Below are 16193 nucleotides of genomic sequence, written 5' to 3' on the forward strand. Positions count from 1 at the left end.
TGAATTTTTTTTCTTGTCAATATGTATATTGTTAAGTTTTTGAGTTTAACATTTTTGGCGAGTGGCTTTTGTGAAAATATTTCAGTTGATGTTGTTAAAAATAAAGTAATAAATGAAGTTGGTGATAAATTCTTAAGTTTCAGCGCAAATCCAAAACAATTTGAAGAAAATGAAAATCATTTTCACAGGTTTGTAATTTTTTGTTTGTTCTTTCTTCGTTTTGTTGACTTTTCACGTTTTAGTCGGGTCAGGGTTTGTAAAATCCAATAAAAGAACTTTATTCTTTCCTATAACTATTACATTGACAGTAATTATAACTATAAAAATGAGATCTACCCACTGATTTTATTTTTAAGAAATCGGTAGGTACCAGTCAATAAGTACTTAGATACATTAGTTATTTAATGGCTTTTTTTCATAGTGATGGGCAAACTCATTTTAATTGCCTGATCGATTTATTTAATGAATCGATTCTGATTTAATAGATTTCAAAATTTATCTGGATGAAAACAAATTGCTAAGGAAAAATCTAATTATTTATGAAACTTGAAAGTAAACACATTAAAGTGAAAGTATCAAATACGTGAACCCTAAATTGAAAACATATATCGATAAGAAAATAAATCGATGTTTGTTTTCGAAAACTTTAAGAGAAGGCCATCATTATTGCATATGCTTTCTATATCACACTTTGGCTCGTGTTATGTGCGTTTTGCAACTCAGAAAAAGACGTTTTCGTTAAACCGTTTATCTTTGAGCGCTCGCCATTTGATGGAATTCGATATTATTCGTCGAGTCATATATTTTAAAGTAAAATAGCTCTTTTTTCCTATCAGAATATAGAAACGAATGCTCTTATTTTGGTTGAAAATTAAATTTTGTGACATTTTTATTTTTTGTCTATAAGGCATTGATAATTTGTCAATGTCAATCACGTCAGTGGAGGCTGTTTTGAAATTTCCAGGTTCAAATTTTATGCGATCCGTTAATTTTATTCACAAGAGCCAAATGACGTTATTCGTATATAATATTTGTCACTATATTGTATACGGTATTTATAATTTTTCTGTTTAACATAGATCTTAGCTCTAATTTATAAATATATGGGTAGATCTTTTTTTCTTGTGGGTTATCTTCCTCTACTGGCAGTAAATTACCTCAAAGTTTTTCTAAATATATCAATATCATAATGATTTTTTTCTTTAGAAACATATTATATAGTTGTAACAGCCTGGAATTATCACACGTTTTTTTTCAGGGAATGTCTTTGCATGGAAAAGTTCTTGTATCCATCTTACATGAGAATTATTGTTCCATCAAAATTAGTCAGTGTTAAAATAAAAGATGGAGGAGCACCTTCAATGACAGTAGATCGTCTCGGGAAATTGATGGGTTGGATGAAACGTGGAAAATTTACTCCGTTTATAACCATTGAAAATGATGAAAATGACCAATGGAACCCAACAACCGCTATAAAAGCTATGAAAATGGCTGAAAAATTCTCATTGCCTGATTCAGCATGGCAACTAGGACAAGGTAATTTTTTTACATTTTATTTAATATGTTTATAACAAGAACAGACTCGTTTACATTAGTTGTAGTTTGTCCAACTCACACAAGTTTTTACGAGTACTGGTATGCAGCCACAAGCGCTCTAAATTGTTCCTACATTTCCCCCTCAATTTTCTTTAACTTTGAGCGCCTTCAATTCTTTTTCTAACCATTTTTAATTTAAGTTTAACTTAGTCAATACAACTATTTCTTAAAAACTATTCTGACACGTGTTTCGATGTTTTCCACATCATTTTCAAACATTGTATGATGTGGAAACCATCTAATCCCGTGTCACAATAGATTTTAAGAAGTAGTGGTATTTACTAAGTAAAACTTAAATTAAAAATGGATAGATTTTACCACAAAGTGACTGCCGAATCAATTAATGAAATCTTTTTGTAACCTTTATCCGCACACAATAGTGTGTTGGGCTCTACATAGTGTAGAAGTAGTGTTATCTTGATCGTTAAATACATAAAGAAAAAATGATCAGCCCTGGACTTCAGGTATAAGTCCAGGGTGATATTAAATAAACATGCGAGGAAAAAATCTATAATATGTATTTTGACCCCTCTGGGAATAAAACCTGGGACCTTTAGGATGATACCCTAACGCGCTAACCACTACACTATGGAGATGGACTTTCATAAACTGTATCCCATTAAATATATTCCATTCCCATATCCATGAATTTGGAGCGTGGTGATCAATTTTCATTTATATGAAAAAAATTCAAGTTAATCGAACCTCCGCCGCGTCTGCCTCCGTAGTGTAATGGTCAGCATGCTCGACTACCGCACTGGAGGTCCCGGGTTCGATTCCCAGGGAGGGGGTCAAATAAATATGTAATTTTTAACTCTAATGTTTATTGAATATTACCCTGGACTGGTACCTGTAGCGGAGGGCTGATCACCTTTCCTTCATGTGCTAACGATCAAGATAACACTGCCTTTATATGATGCAGTGCCCTATGCACCATTGGGTGCGGATAAGGGTTTAATCAATTTTTTTATAAATCAAACCTTTACCTCCGTACACCTTTTGGTGTGGAAAGACTTCATAGAGAATATATTGTCATCTGAAAACAGAACTATCCTTACTGCATTTAAGAAAATTTTACAGGGGAGCCAATTGAACTTTCCAATGTGAGCTTTCTTAATTATTTTGTAGTGTTTTCTTTTGAATATTTAGATTCATAATGTGTAAAAAGCTATGTATTTAAATCGAGCACTTTAGACATGAAATTCACAATAGTACACAAAACAAGATCATGAATAAAAAAAAATTGACTTGTATATTACTTATTATAGTTCAGCACATGTAGCTACATTGTTGACAGGCGTTTTTTTCATCAACCCTGACCCTAATTAGTATAATAATTAAGGTCATATATAGCAAATCCAAGATTATGGTTTTTGAAAGAGAAGATTGCAGATCTGAATGTGAAATATTGGTAAACGGAGAGATTTTGGAACAGGTAGATGATTTCGTGTATTTGGGTAGTATGTTTTCTAGGGATGGAAAGATTGATAAAGACATAGAAAGGAGAGTGAATGCTGGGAACAAAGTGAATGGTGCACTGAAATCAGTTATAGCAAATAAAAACCTATCAGCGGAAGCTAAACTGGCAGTGCACAACGGAGTCCTGGTTCCAACTCTAATGTATGGAAGTAAAACATGGAGTTGGCAAAAGAAGGATGAAAGTAGACTGAATGCAGTCGAAATGCGATCTCTCAGAAGAATGTGCGACAAAACGATGTATGATAGATGTGCGAATAGTGAAATAAGGAAGGAATGCAAAGCTGAGATAAGCATTATCGATAAAATTAAGAAAGTTGTGTTGAGATGGTTTGGACATGTAGAACGAATGAGTGAGGAATGAACGGTAAAACAAATTTATGAGGCGAATGTTAGTGGGAAAAGAATCAGAGGAAGACCGAGAAAAACATGGCACGATCAGGTATGCCAAATACTTGAAAGTGGTCAGGTTAGGAGTCATAACGATTGACGGGTATGTATGAGGAGATGCATGAACGTGGAGGAGGCGAAGAATGTTTGCAAGGACAGAGTGGTGTGGCGCTCTATTCTCTCTGCCTACCCCTGCGGGGAAGCGGCGTGATGGTTAGTTAGTTAGTTAGTTACATATAACAATCACAAATAACCGTAAACCCTATTCCGATATGTACAATGTCTTTTGGAGTATCGCGCTCTACCAAAAGTAAGCAAATAGAATGTTTACTAGTGTCTCCCGCTCTCTACTAACAGTATGTAAAAGTCGTTTTTAAGCATTTCCTGCAAACAATGTGTTAACCTGTCTGGAAGTACATGGTCATTTATCCAAACAAACTTTTAACAGAGAAGTATGAGTGTATTTTTTTAATTACCTAACATCCAAGTGACTCGCTATGGCTTATCCATGCAACACCGCTTATAATGACCCTACTTAGGCTTCAACTTTTTGAGTTTCATAGCTTATGCCTACTCGTGAGTGGATTTACTCTTTATGTTTAAAGTTACTACAATTTCATGTAATTCATGAGTGAAAATTCTAGGCAAAATCACTCACTATCTCGCTAGAGGCATTATGAGGCTTATAACCAAAGCCCGGTGACATTTATTTCTAAAATGGAACTGGTACTGCCATCTGTGGTCGTATTTAAACACTAAAACCACACTTTAGAACATTTTTCTGTTTTACCCACGACATTTTTGTTGAAACAAAGTTTGTGTGATTGTAAAGAACCTGTCAAAGAAAGCCCATGAAATGGAACATGTATAATTTTGATATAAATCATGTTTTTTGGTGTAAATATTTATTTATTATTCAAGAAAATTTGGTGCTTGTAGCATTGACAAAGATATAATGTATATATATTTTTAAAAATAAAAACTCACTCCCCAGATACAGTTTTGTCTACAGAATCCCACTTTCTGGTAGGTTAAAACATATGTTCCTCTTCTTCAAACCCTTATCCACACTCCAATGGTGCATAGGGCACTGCATAATATAAACACAGTGTTATCTTGATTGTTAACACATGAAGGAAAGGTGATCAGCCTTCCGCTTCAGGTACCAGACTATATTGAATAAATATTAGAGTGAAAATATCACTTATATTTATTTGAGCCCACCTGGGAATCGAACCCGGGACCTCCACTACGGTAGCCGAACGTGCTGACCATTATACCGCGGAGACGGAAATATATTTGATGGTGATATAGATCTAGTCAAAAACAAACAAACAAAACATCAGTTGTATGATGATTGAATGACAATTTTTATGTCAGGTTTTCTATAAGTTTCAGAAACATTTCACTATAAAAATCAAACGACTTCAGAAAGATGGATGTCATTAACCAAATTGGTTGATCTTATTCAGATTAATGGGTATATTATTTTCAACACTGAAACAACAAGAATAATCTTCTTCTTCATCTTGTTGTAGGCCTTGTGGCCTGTTTTTAAGAGGGATTAGCCTTCTGCGATGTCGATTCCCAGCTATCGATCCATCTCTTTGGTGGTCTGCCCGGGAGTCGTCTACCAGTGCGATGTGGGGGAGTCTGGATGGTTCCATTCTCCTCACATGCGCCTCACATACCATTGTCTCCTTCGTTGCCTTCCCCACCTAACGACATCTTCGATCTCGCATATTTCCTTGATCCTGGCGTTTCTTATTCCATCTCGAAGACTCTTGCCTGATATGCTTCTTAGAGTCTTCATTTCTGACACTCTAAGCGGGTTTTTTGTGCCAACGGTGATGTAATCTTTGTAATGTCTCATTCAGGGTGTGAAGACCAGTCTCCGTCCCAGTATTTGAAGATGTTGAAGACGTACAAGCTCATGATGACCGTTTTCAACGGCGGTAAACAAGATGGATGGCATTTAGTTTCGAGCGATCCCAACAGATGTCTTAACGCAAATATCACTGAAGATCTCTCCGTGCCTGACATTCTTTACGCGTCTTTCCATTCGTGAGTAAAACAGAACATTAACAATTTCATATCTTTTGGGTTTGATTTTTGGTTATGTATCAATATTTTGAGTGTGTTCAAATCATTATTTACAAATCTGGGTTTTTCCACTAAGGAGTTATTTATTTATTGACATCTCAACATAAAAGAGCTTACTCAACTCACATATCGCTCACTCCTTTCAAGAACGTCATAAATCAAAAATTGACAATTTTCGATAGTGCATGTTTTTCGGAATGCCCATAAAATGTACTACATATATCCCAGCGAAAGAGGCATATTTTTAACTTAATATTTACTCGCTACAGGGCAAAAAGCGTTGTTTTTGCATTTTGAAGAAAAGATATTGTTTCATAATTTTTTTTAAATATACTAAATATTTTTCAAATGGAGAAAAAATCTTCAGGTTTTACCTAAAAAGATCTGTTGCACAGTAAAAAGTTCAATAAGTGGCTTGATATTTTTTTTTAATTCATTGTATTATATTTTTAAACTTTAAAAACGTTATATTATTTATTGATTCGGCATTAACTTTGCGGAATGACATGATTATTTTAATTAAATTAAATTAGTTTTAATTTGTACCAGAAGATGACAACAATTGTCGTTTTCGAAACTAGTCGTAAATAAAAATAAAACTCAATTCAGTGGATTATTCAAGTGTTTAATTTAATTAAAATTTAAAAACGTCCTCCTGAAAAATCAAGTTTTTTGATTTATGACGTTCTTGAAAGGAGTGAGCGATATATTAATTAATAATTCCAATATGTGGGAACTTCCATGAATGTGAGAATTAAATTACATATGTAAAAAAAAACTAACTAACTAACCATCACGCCGCTTCCCCGCAGGGGTAGGCAGAGAGAATCGAACGCCACATCACTCTGTCTTTGCAAACATTCTTTGCCTCTTCTACATTCATGCATCTCCTCATACATACCCGACGATTATTACGACTCCTGACCCGGCCGCTTTCAAGTATTTGACATACCTGATTGTGCCAAGTTTTCCTCGGTCGTCCTCTGCTTCTTTTTCCTACTACATTCGCTCCATAAATTTGTTTAACCGTTCTTTCTTCGCTCATACGCTCCACATGTCCAAACCATCTCAACACACCTTTCTTAATTTTATCGATAATGCTTATCTCAGCCTTACATTCTTTCCTTATTTCATCATTCGAACATCTATCAAACATCGTTTTGCCACACATTCGTCTGAGGGATCGCATTTCGACTGCATTCAGTCTGCTTTCATCCTTCTTTTGCCAACTCCATGCTTCGCTTCCATACATAAGGGATATCGCAATATTTACATATGTAAATATTGCGATAAACCTCAATTTAGCTATAAGAGCGAAAGATTAAGGGTGTTTGCCAGATTTTGTTGCTGAAATTGATTCTTCTACGGAGCATCTTCAGAAAGCAACTGTTTTCGAAGGAATTTTAAAGAGATTAATTGGATGCAATTTTACATGTTTGTCACAAGATACTTTTGTAGTAAAAATTTAAAACAGATGTTTTTTATATATAGTAAAACCTCGATATAACGGGCTAATTGGGGGAAGAGGGTGTCCAAAGCCGTGTGTATCAAAGCCGAAAGTCTGTTATATAAAATTAGGTGTAAAATAAAACAAAGAAAATTCTATTTATTGTCTTCGGACACTTTTCGTGATGCGACATTGCTGTTTGATATCGAGGCACTTGCTTTTGGTAACCCTGCTTAACCACCGTACCTTCGGGTTATTTTCAGGCATATTTTTTATAAACAAGCAAAACAATCACAACTTTTGTTGTCACAAAATATTGTCAGGTATCAAACCTGACAAAAATTTGTCAGTGTATCCGGTACGCATTAAATATTTTTGGAACAGATATCTTTTCTCGTGCGTGTAGGTCATACGGGTTAGCGCGGAATGGTGAAGAAAAACCGCGCGTATCACGTACGTTCGTATGTGTAGGGCGGAAAAAGAAAGGAATGAAGTTTTATTTGCATACTTGAAGTTTGCTGCTTTTTATTATAATCAACTCTCTTACTTTACGAAAATGCGTGTTATTTAGTTGAAGTTTGTTACCTGACGAACAGTCAATAAATGTTATCAGTTCATTTTACCACTGATAACTTCATTTTTTGTTGTTGCTCCGGCTAGGTGCAGTGTAGTCTTTGAGCAGGACAGCATTAAGTCACAAATTCTAGTGCCATAATCATGGCTGCTAAAAATAACAATTTTATATTTGGTATCCATTCGCTCCACATGTCCATACCACCGCAAAGAACTCATGGACATGTGGAGCGAATGGATAACGAGAGAATGACTAAGAAAATATATGTGGCGAATGTGAGAGGGAAAACAGAATGTGGACGACCGAAAAAGACTTGGCACGATCAGATCAATCAGAACCTAAAATCTGGCGGTGTCAAAAGTCTGCGTAATCGGAGGGCATGTATGACTAGATGTATGGATGTGAAGGAGGCGAGGAGTGTATGTCAGGACAGAAGAGTGTGGCATTCCATCCTCTCTGCCTACCCCTGCGGAGAAACGGCGTGATGGTAGTAGTAGTAGTAGTAGTATATTTGGTAAACATACATTGTCCGCCTCCGTAGAGTAATGGTCAGCACGCTCGGCTACCATTCTGGAGGTCCCGGGTTCGATTCCCAGGGGGGTCAAATAAATATAAGTGATTTTTTCACTCTTATATTTATTCCATATTACCCTGGACTGCTAACTGAAGCGGAGGGCTGATCACCTTTCCTTCATGTGTTAACGATCAAGATAACACTGCGTTTATATGATGCAGTGTCCTATGCACCATTAGGGTGCGGATAAGGGTTTGAATGAATGAATGAAAACATACATGCGGCGGCACTTGAATTCAAGCATGTATAATATTAGCTAGATTTTTTAAAAAATTTCTTACACCTGACCAGATTTTTTGTCAGTTCAATCCGATGTTCATTAAATAGAGCCCCGTTATATCGAGATTTTACTTTATTACCATTTTTTAAGTGAAATGCACTGATGAATAATTATTGATAGTAAGTGGTAATAATAAGCTAATGTTATTTCAGATCCCTCATAAATGAAGATGCAAATTTCACAGACAATAGCCAAAATGATAAACTGAAATCCTACTTCAAAGACAATCATATTCAGCTTTGGAAAGAGGTGCAAATACGAGACGATTTGGATGAGAACGAAAAGGCAACCAGTTGGCTGACAGCTCTCGGAGAAGCGGCTAGAGATGGCTATTCCGTTGTTTTCAAGAAGATGGAGGAAAACGAATTGAGGATTCCAACATTGGTAATTCATTTTAGTTACTGTAGAACGGGGCTACTTGAACTTTGATGTGTTACTTGAGCCCAGTACAAAGAATAGATTTAAATCTGTATTTGGTCTACAATAATGAACGTATCGACATGATTCATTGTTTCCCTGACAGGTGACACTTATTGTCAAGATACTTCAATTGATAACACGTAAATGAACATCGGTGCGAATTTTCCTTAAAGGAGTATTGACGTTAGTGAACGTCTAAGTCCGTCCGTCAGTATAGCAATGACATCTGTGGATATTTGTGTGTAATTTTGTCATAAAATAACATTATTTCTATCTTCATAATACATAATAATAAAACCCTTATCCGCACCCCAATGGTGCATAGGGCACTGCGTCATATAAACGCAGTGTTGTCTTGATCGTTTACACATGAAGGAAGGTGATCAGCCCTCCGCTTCAGGTACCAGTCCAGGGTAATATTGAATAAATATTACAGTGAAAAAAATCACTTTTATTTCAATTTTATTTTACCCCACTTGGGAATCGAGCCCGGGACCTCCAGAATGGTAGCCGAGCGTGCTGACCATTACACTACTGAGGCGGACAAAGTATAATACAATACAAAGTATAATACATAGATTTCATTATTTTTTGTTTGTTTTTCATGTAAAAAGAATCCACTCCGCAGAGAAAGTCGGACGTCAGTTATTGTACTCCCTGAAAGGTTAAGGTCTAGGTACACATAATATATTTGAGCAAATGAGCATGCTATATTTAAGCAAGTGGATCTTAGAGGCATGTGTGCACGCACATACTGAAATGAAAATGGTCAAAAAGAAATGAGAATGCTTTTCAATTTGACAGCTGTTCAATTTTCGGACATGCAGCTTTGGTGGAAGGGGGGTTGTTTTGAACATGTGTGAACAGGTTCGCTTATCATGAGCGTGCTAGTTTCAATCAAGTTTGTAGTATCAATCAAGTTTCCACGCTGTAAAATGTTTTGCTGTGGAAATGAAAAAACATTTAAATTTTTAAGTTCATATGGGAACAATGAATACCTCTGGAATCCGCAATGGTTTTCTTTAGGGATCAACCTTATTCATTTATTATTTACAACACACATTCTTTATCGTTTTAAACCCTTTCTACTCTGACCATTTTTTCTCAACTGATCAACTACTTTGATCAAAAAAATCCGACGTTTTTCTACCATTCAAATAAATATTTTGGTTCCCTAATTTTGGGACACTCTGTCTGGCAATTCGTATTACCATGTTAATTAGATTAACTGTATTTATCTGAAATATTTTTTGGTACAATATACTTGGGTGATAGAGTAATCAGTGATTAAACTTATACCTGCGCCGGGCCAGACATTGTGGCCCACAGAGCTGCCTACTAGAATCATATGGGCCAGAATGTCTGGCCTACAGAGTGGTAAGAGTTAAGATATGTAAACTGAATATACTATAAATCCTTATACACAATAGGCAAGAAGTATTTTTTTAGGCAACTCATAAATATTATTTAAAAAAAAAATCACAATAAAGTTCTAATATTCTTCTCTTTCTCTGTCGTTAGAGTTACTACGTGTCTCTGCTCCACAAGAAACTTGTCGGTAAGGGTGTTTTGGACGTTTCGCCAAGCGCCAACTCAGCCAACGTGTCCGTATTTGGACACTGCGCCAAGTTCCCGAGCGGACCGGTGTCTGGAGCTGTCACGCTGTTTGCCGCCAACTCCGGAAGCCAACCGGCCAACATGACCTTCAAGCTGTCCAACGTCAATCCGGGAGAGGTCATTCAGTTCATACTGCAGGGGAACGACAAAGGGTAAGAATTTTTAAAATATTTTTCCTCTTTTTCTTCTTTATTAATGACTTTATCCTGTTATTCTCCGGTCCGCTCCTGGGAGGTGGAAGATCAGCTGTCTCTCCATCGTTTAGGTGGTCTTTCTGGGGGCCTGTTACCTCTTATGCTGCCGTCTGTTGCTATTCTCACCTCTTGATCCGAATTTGCTCCTCCCACATGATTTCTCCAGATTTTTTTTTAAAATTACCTAACGTCCAAGTGACTCTGAAATCTATTCAATTCAATTCAATTATTTATTATTTATAGATAATATACACATTACAAACTTAAATTTAAATTGTATACATTAACATAGATATAGGCAATATAAAATATAAAATAAGCAAGAATACTTTTGCTAAAGGTATAGAAGAATCCAACTTCGGAAAACTCCTTCAGGCACATGGAACAGATCAATATCCAATGAGATATTGTTCAACATAGCGGTAGCTCTTCCTACACAGGCATAACCATCGGCAGGTTGGTCCTGTGTATAGGAATGTGAAACAATCTTTGTCGACGCTGTCTTAGGTAACTATCGGGAACATACAGACTAATGTTCCAGATAATTTCAGGATTATCGATCATACCGCGCAACAATCAATAAAAATGCGTAATCAAATACACATTCCTTCTAGTCTCTAAACTATTGTAGCCAAGCATACCCTGGAGAAACTCGGTGGGGTAGAGCCAAGGATAATAGCCGTACTCTCTCATGTAGAGATACCTCAGAAACTTCTTTTGGTCTTTCTCTACCATAAGAGAGCTAGTCTAGCTACAGCTTATGCAACATCGCTTATCATGACCCTACTCAGGCTTCAACTTTTTAAGTTTCATAACCTATGCCTACTCGTGAGTGGATTTACTCTTTATGTTTAAAGTTACTATAATTTCATGTGAATCATGAGTGAAAATTTTAGATAAAAATACTCGCATTTCTCCAGAAATGTCTTCTTTCTCTTCCCCATCGCACAATATCTTCGACATCGCAGATTTGTCTTATTTCAGAGTTTCTTACTCTGTCATGAAGTGTTAGGCCTGCAATGGGTCATAGAGTCTTCATTTCAGTTGTTCTAATAGGCTTTTCATTCTCATGGAATCAATCACCATATTTTTCCTAACCGGTCAATTTTAAATCATAAAAAATTTTGAATCATATTTTCAGGCGTCTCTTTATTCTTTTTTTCTTTCAACCCGTATCCGCATCCAATGGTGCATAGGGCACTGCATTGTATTGACGCAGTATTGTTATCTTTATTGTTACTTATATGAAGGCAAGGTGATCACTCCTACGCTTCAGGGACCAGTCCAGGATAATATTTAATATAAGAGTGAAGTACACTATTATTTAAATAATTTATATTTGAAGCTATTTACTTTGCGATTTTACATTTTATAATTAAAATATAACTAATTTTTTTAGTATTAATCAGTCTTGAAAAAGAAGCGATTAGCTTTGAAACTGGTAGACAATATAATTAAGTTTTAAAAAAAAATTATAGGGATTTTAAAACAAATTCATATTTTAATTACTAATAATTATTTTGACCCCCCTGGGAATCGAACCCGGGACCTCCAGCACGGTAGCTAAACATGGTAACCATTATTACACCACGGAGGCGGACAATTTTCCTAATCTGGTTAAATTATACTTTTTCTTTTTTCCCTTATCTGCACCCAATGGTGCATAGGCCACTGCATCAAATTGATGCAATGTTAAGTTAATTGTAAATTATATGAAGGCAAATAGGTCTTATGCCCCAGGATAATATTGAATAAATATGAGAGTGAAAAACACTTATATTTATTTATTTTGACCCCCATGGAAATCGAACCCGGGACCTCCAGCATGGTAGCAATATGTGGTAACCACTACACTATGGAGACGGACATGATTGTAGCTGCATAAAAATTTGCAATCATGTTTTCAGGCATCTTCCAGTATGTAAAATAATCTCATAAGATCTTGCATACATTTGTGCTTTGACCTAGAAATCGGTGTCTGATGTGAGAAAATTTCACATATCAATGTGTTTTGCCTTGGAGAAGGCTCTAGATCAGGCATGGGGAATTTTTCTATTTCAAAAGGCCACATTCACTTATCTGATTCAACATGAGGCCGCAGTAAAGAAAACTTTGACACACCCCCTATAAACTAAATATTTTGATTATAGCACAATATAAATAGTTGAAAATGCAATTTAAAAAAATATAAAAAATATGCATATTTACAAAAATTGGCATCAGTCAAAAGGCCGCATGCGGCCTTAAGGCCGCAGGTTCCCCATGCCTGCTCTAGATAAATATCTTTAAACTTTTAGGATTATGAATTGACTAACAATATTCCTTTTGTAAATAACATTTTTTGTATTACAGAGAGGTGATCATAAACAGTAAAGAGAAACTCCATGAAGAATATCTTGAACCTATGGTGAAGGAATCCAATCTATTAGGTTCATTTAACGTTTCGCTACCGCCAAAATCATTCGGATTCTGGGTGATAACACACACCGATGTGGAGGCTTGTAGTTTTGTTGAAAAAACCTTGGAAGTGGAAGACAATAAGGCAGAGTATATGTCCAAACCAAATAATGTGTTCAAAAGGAGTATTATCGAAGACCCCCGTAAAGAAGTGTCCGGATTTGGTGACTTGGGAAAGAACTTTGATGAAAATGTCCAGGAAATAAGTGACGGAGTGTTGACACGAAAGTTACCCAAAATAGAAGAGTATTATTCGGAAGAAAAGTCGAAAGAGACCGAGTTGAAAAGGATCCATCAAAATGTGAATCGAGAAGAACTACAAATGAAAGATGATAAAGTTCCAGTTGATTTGTTTCCTGATACACAATTTGATGAAAAACCCGTTTCATTTGTCAATTCTGTTTTGGGTATGGTCACAAAGAAACAGTTTGATGAAAACAAGAATGAAAATAGTGTACCACTAGCGGTAAAAACAAATCGAGACAATACAAAAGTAGAGAGTGATTTAGATAATTTTATGGAACCTGCTAGTCTTTCTAAAAATATCGCTTTCGAAGCTGTTAATAAAGTCACAGACATCATGGACATTGGTAAGAAATTTGTGGATATTCCTCAAGGTTTGAGTGATCTAGATGCGGATGAACAGAGAGGTGACAGTGTTTGGGGATCCGGCCAAGTGTCCAACATGGAAGCTCTTGTCGGTCTCATCGGGCAGTTATCAGATCTGATGGAGTTGCAGGAAGAATTCCTCGGTGTTGAGAGCTCCATTCTTAAACCGATCTCGACTGCGGTAAGAGTTACGAACCTCGTTAAAGATGGTGTCGATACGATCAAAAGAATTCCGAGAGTAGCCATTCACGAGGGAAATATTGTTCAATCTTTCGATGGTCTGATAGTCTACAAAAAGGTAACATTAAAACAAGGACAAGAACTGACTCCAAATGAAATAAAAGATTTATTTTTTGGAGACCAAAAAAACCGAAATGGTTCTGTTCCCCTTTTGATTGTTCGAGACACAAATAAAAATCAAGCTTTATTGGGTATTGATCTCAATACCTTAGAAGAAAGAATGGATGAAGAAAAAATACCAGGAGCAGATGAGGGTAATGATGAACCAATCAAGGAGTCAACGACCGATGAATTAATAGTCCAACCTGAAATTTTGGGTGATCTACCTAAATTGGAGTTAGGTGATCTACCTAAATTGGAGTTACCGAAACTTCCACAGTTAAATTTGACCAATCAAATACCTGCTTTAGATGATTTAGTGGCCCGTGCTAAAAAGTTGCTGAAGAAAGTTGAAGACGATGCCAAAACGCAAGACAGTGACGCCCAAGAAAGTCGTATGGGTGAGGATATTGTCGGCTCTCCTCTGCTTTTGGGACACCTTCCCGGTGACTTGATTGTAAGAGCCAATTTGGAAAAAACGCGCCTCAGAATGCAAGAGATGAAATTGAAAGTTCAAGCTAAGCTCGCTGAGCTCAAAGCCAAGACCGCCCTCAATGCAAACTTACTTGGGCATTCATTGATCAAAAGATCGGTTGACGTCGATGATTCTGCTAACCGAAATGGAAACAAAAACAAGAAAAACCTGGAGGTAAAAGATACTCCAAAATACAAATGGAGAAAGCTATTTATTAAGATGAGTAAACAGTCACAGAAGGAAGTCATCGGTCAAATCTGTCATCAGTCTGAAGACATTTCAGAAACTGATTTTATTAACTCAAGAAATGGCAAGACAATCGGTAACAACAACCTAGTACGGCCTAAACGTTTTATTTTAACGAAAGGCGAATCTAATGAAAATATTATCAATAATATCCTGGGAATGGAAGACAAGGAGTATTTTGACTATTTGAATGATAAAAGTCGTGTGAAAGTAAGTTTAAAGAGTCCGAAAACTAGTAATTCATCGAATGAGTTGGATTTAAAACCTCTCGGTAATGAATCTGTTGAAATCAACGATGGCATTGCTATAACCACTGACAAATATTTTGATTCTAAAGAAGAATTTGGTGAATTCCAACCAAAACTCAACAATAAGATCGAAAAACGTTTGCCGTTGGATTCTGATTCGGGCGAAAGCGGCTCTGATTCTTTTACCTTTCCTAAGGTTGATGATAGTAAAAATGAAAAGTTGATCCAAACGGGGAAGTATTCCGGAGACAACAGCGTACTGGATACGGTTGTTGACAAGTTTTCATCATTTCTCCAGAGCGTGTATGACAAAATGAAGGATCTTTATAGTAAAACGTCATGAAGATGACAGAAATTATGACAGTTAAAGGTCAGACTATTATCTGAATGGGACTATATTTATTTTGATTGATCTTTTTTGATTTTCATGCGTGCTCTGATCGGCTGTCCAAACTCAAAACACAGTAAGTAGATTCTACTTAGTCCAAAAATGAAATAAAAACGTACTACAAAAAAATGTCCCTTACTGTGTTTTAAATTTGGATAGCTGAGATGCTGGTGACATTTTCTGGGGTATTATTCCATGTATATTTAGACTTTTTACCAATGTTTTGGACTCTATTAGGGCTTTTAGCATCAACCAAGATGACGATGCCACATTGGTAAAGAGTGCACACGGTACATCATAAAAACCTAGAAAAGACACTATTTTATTTATTTGTTTTTAAAAAATGTAATTGTTTATTTATTAGCTGAAGAATATTGACATATCCAATGAATAATGTCGAAACCAAGGGATTGAAAATTTCTAGTGAAAATTCACTATTTATTCTGTTTTGTGTATTGGTATCAACTATTAATTATTTTAGATGTGTGCAAAAAGTGTCTTTAAGTATTTTTTTCTTGGCAAATTTGACTGATTATATTTTAGATTAACCAAATTATAGACTTTTTGCCAATTTTCCACGTGAATTTGTTCTCAATTTGTGAGATGAGGGGATATGGGATACAGGTGAGATTAGGTTAGGATTAATAAGCCAAATAAGTGGTACAATATTATTTATTCATTAATTATTATTTAACAACGCGTAGATCGACCATTTTTATAAATCACTCAAACAATATATAAAAATGGCAATCTCTAATTT

At 35.8% G+C, this 16193-nt stretch overlaps 1 protein-coding gene across 1 annotated transcript; it reads left to right on the plus strand.

The window, feature by feature from the left end:
- The first annotated feature begins 915 nt into the window (after positions 1 to 915).
- Positions 916 to 15511, plus strand: LOC148310254 (uncharacterized). The gene is made up of 6 exons (XM_088258678.1): positions 916 to 1051; positions 1259 to 1536; positions 5340 to 5526; positions 8593 to 8824; positions 10382 to 10629; positions 13024 to 15511. The coding sequence occupies exons 2-6, from the start codon at positions 1272 to 1274 to the stop codon at positions 15386 to 15388; spliced, it is 3297 nt and encodes a 1098-aa protein (XP_088114804.1). The 5' UTR covers positions 916 to 1051; positions 1259 to 1271; the 3' UTR covers positions 15389 to 15511.
- Positions 15512 to 16193: the final 682 nt, after the last annotated feature.

The sequence above is a fragment of the Brachycentrus maculatus genome, unplaced genomic scaffold, assembly GCF_059751285.1.
Source record: "Brachycentrus maculatus isolate JH-2025_06_01 unplaced genomic scaffold, ASM5975128v1 h1tg000102l, whole genome shotgun sequence".
NCBI classification, from domain to species: Eukaryota; Metazoa; Arthropoda; class Insecta; order Trichoptera; family Brachycentridae; genus Brachycentrus; species Brachycentrus maculatus.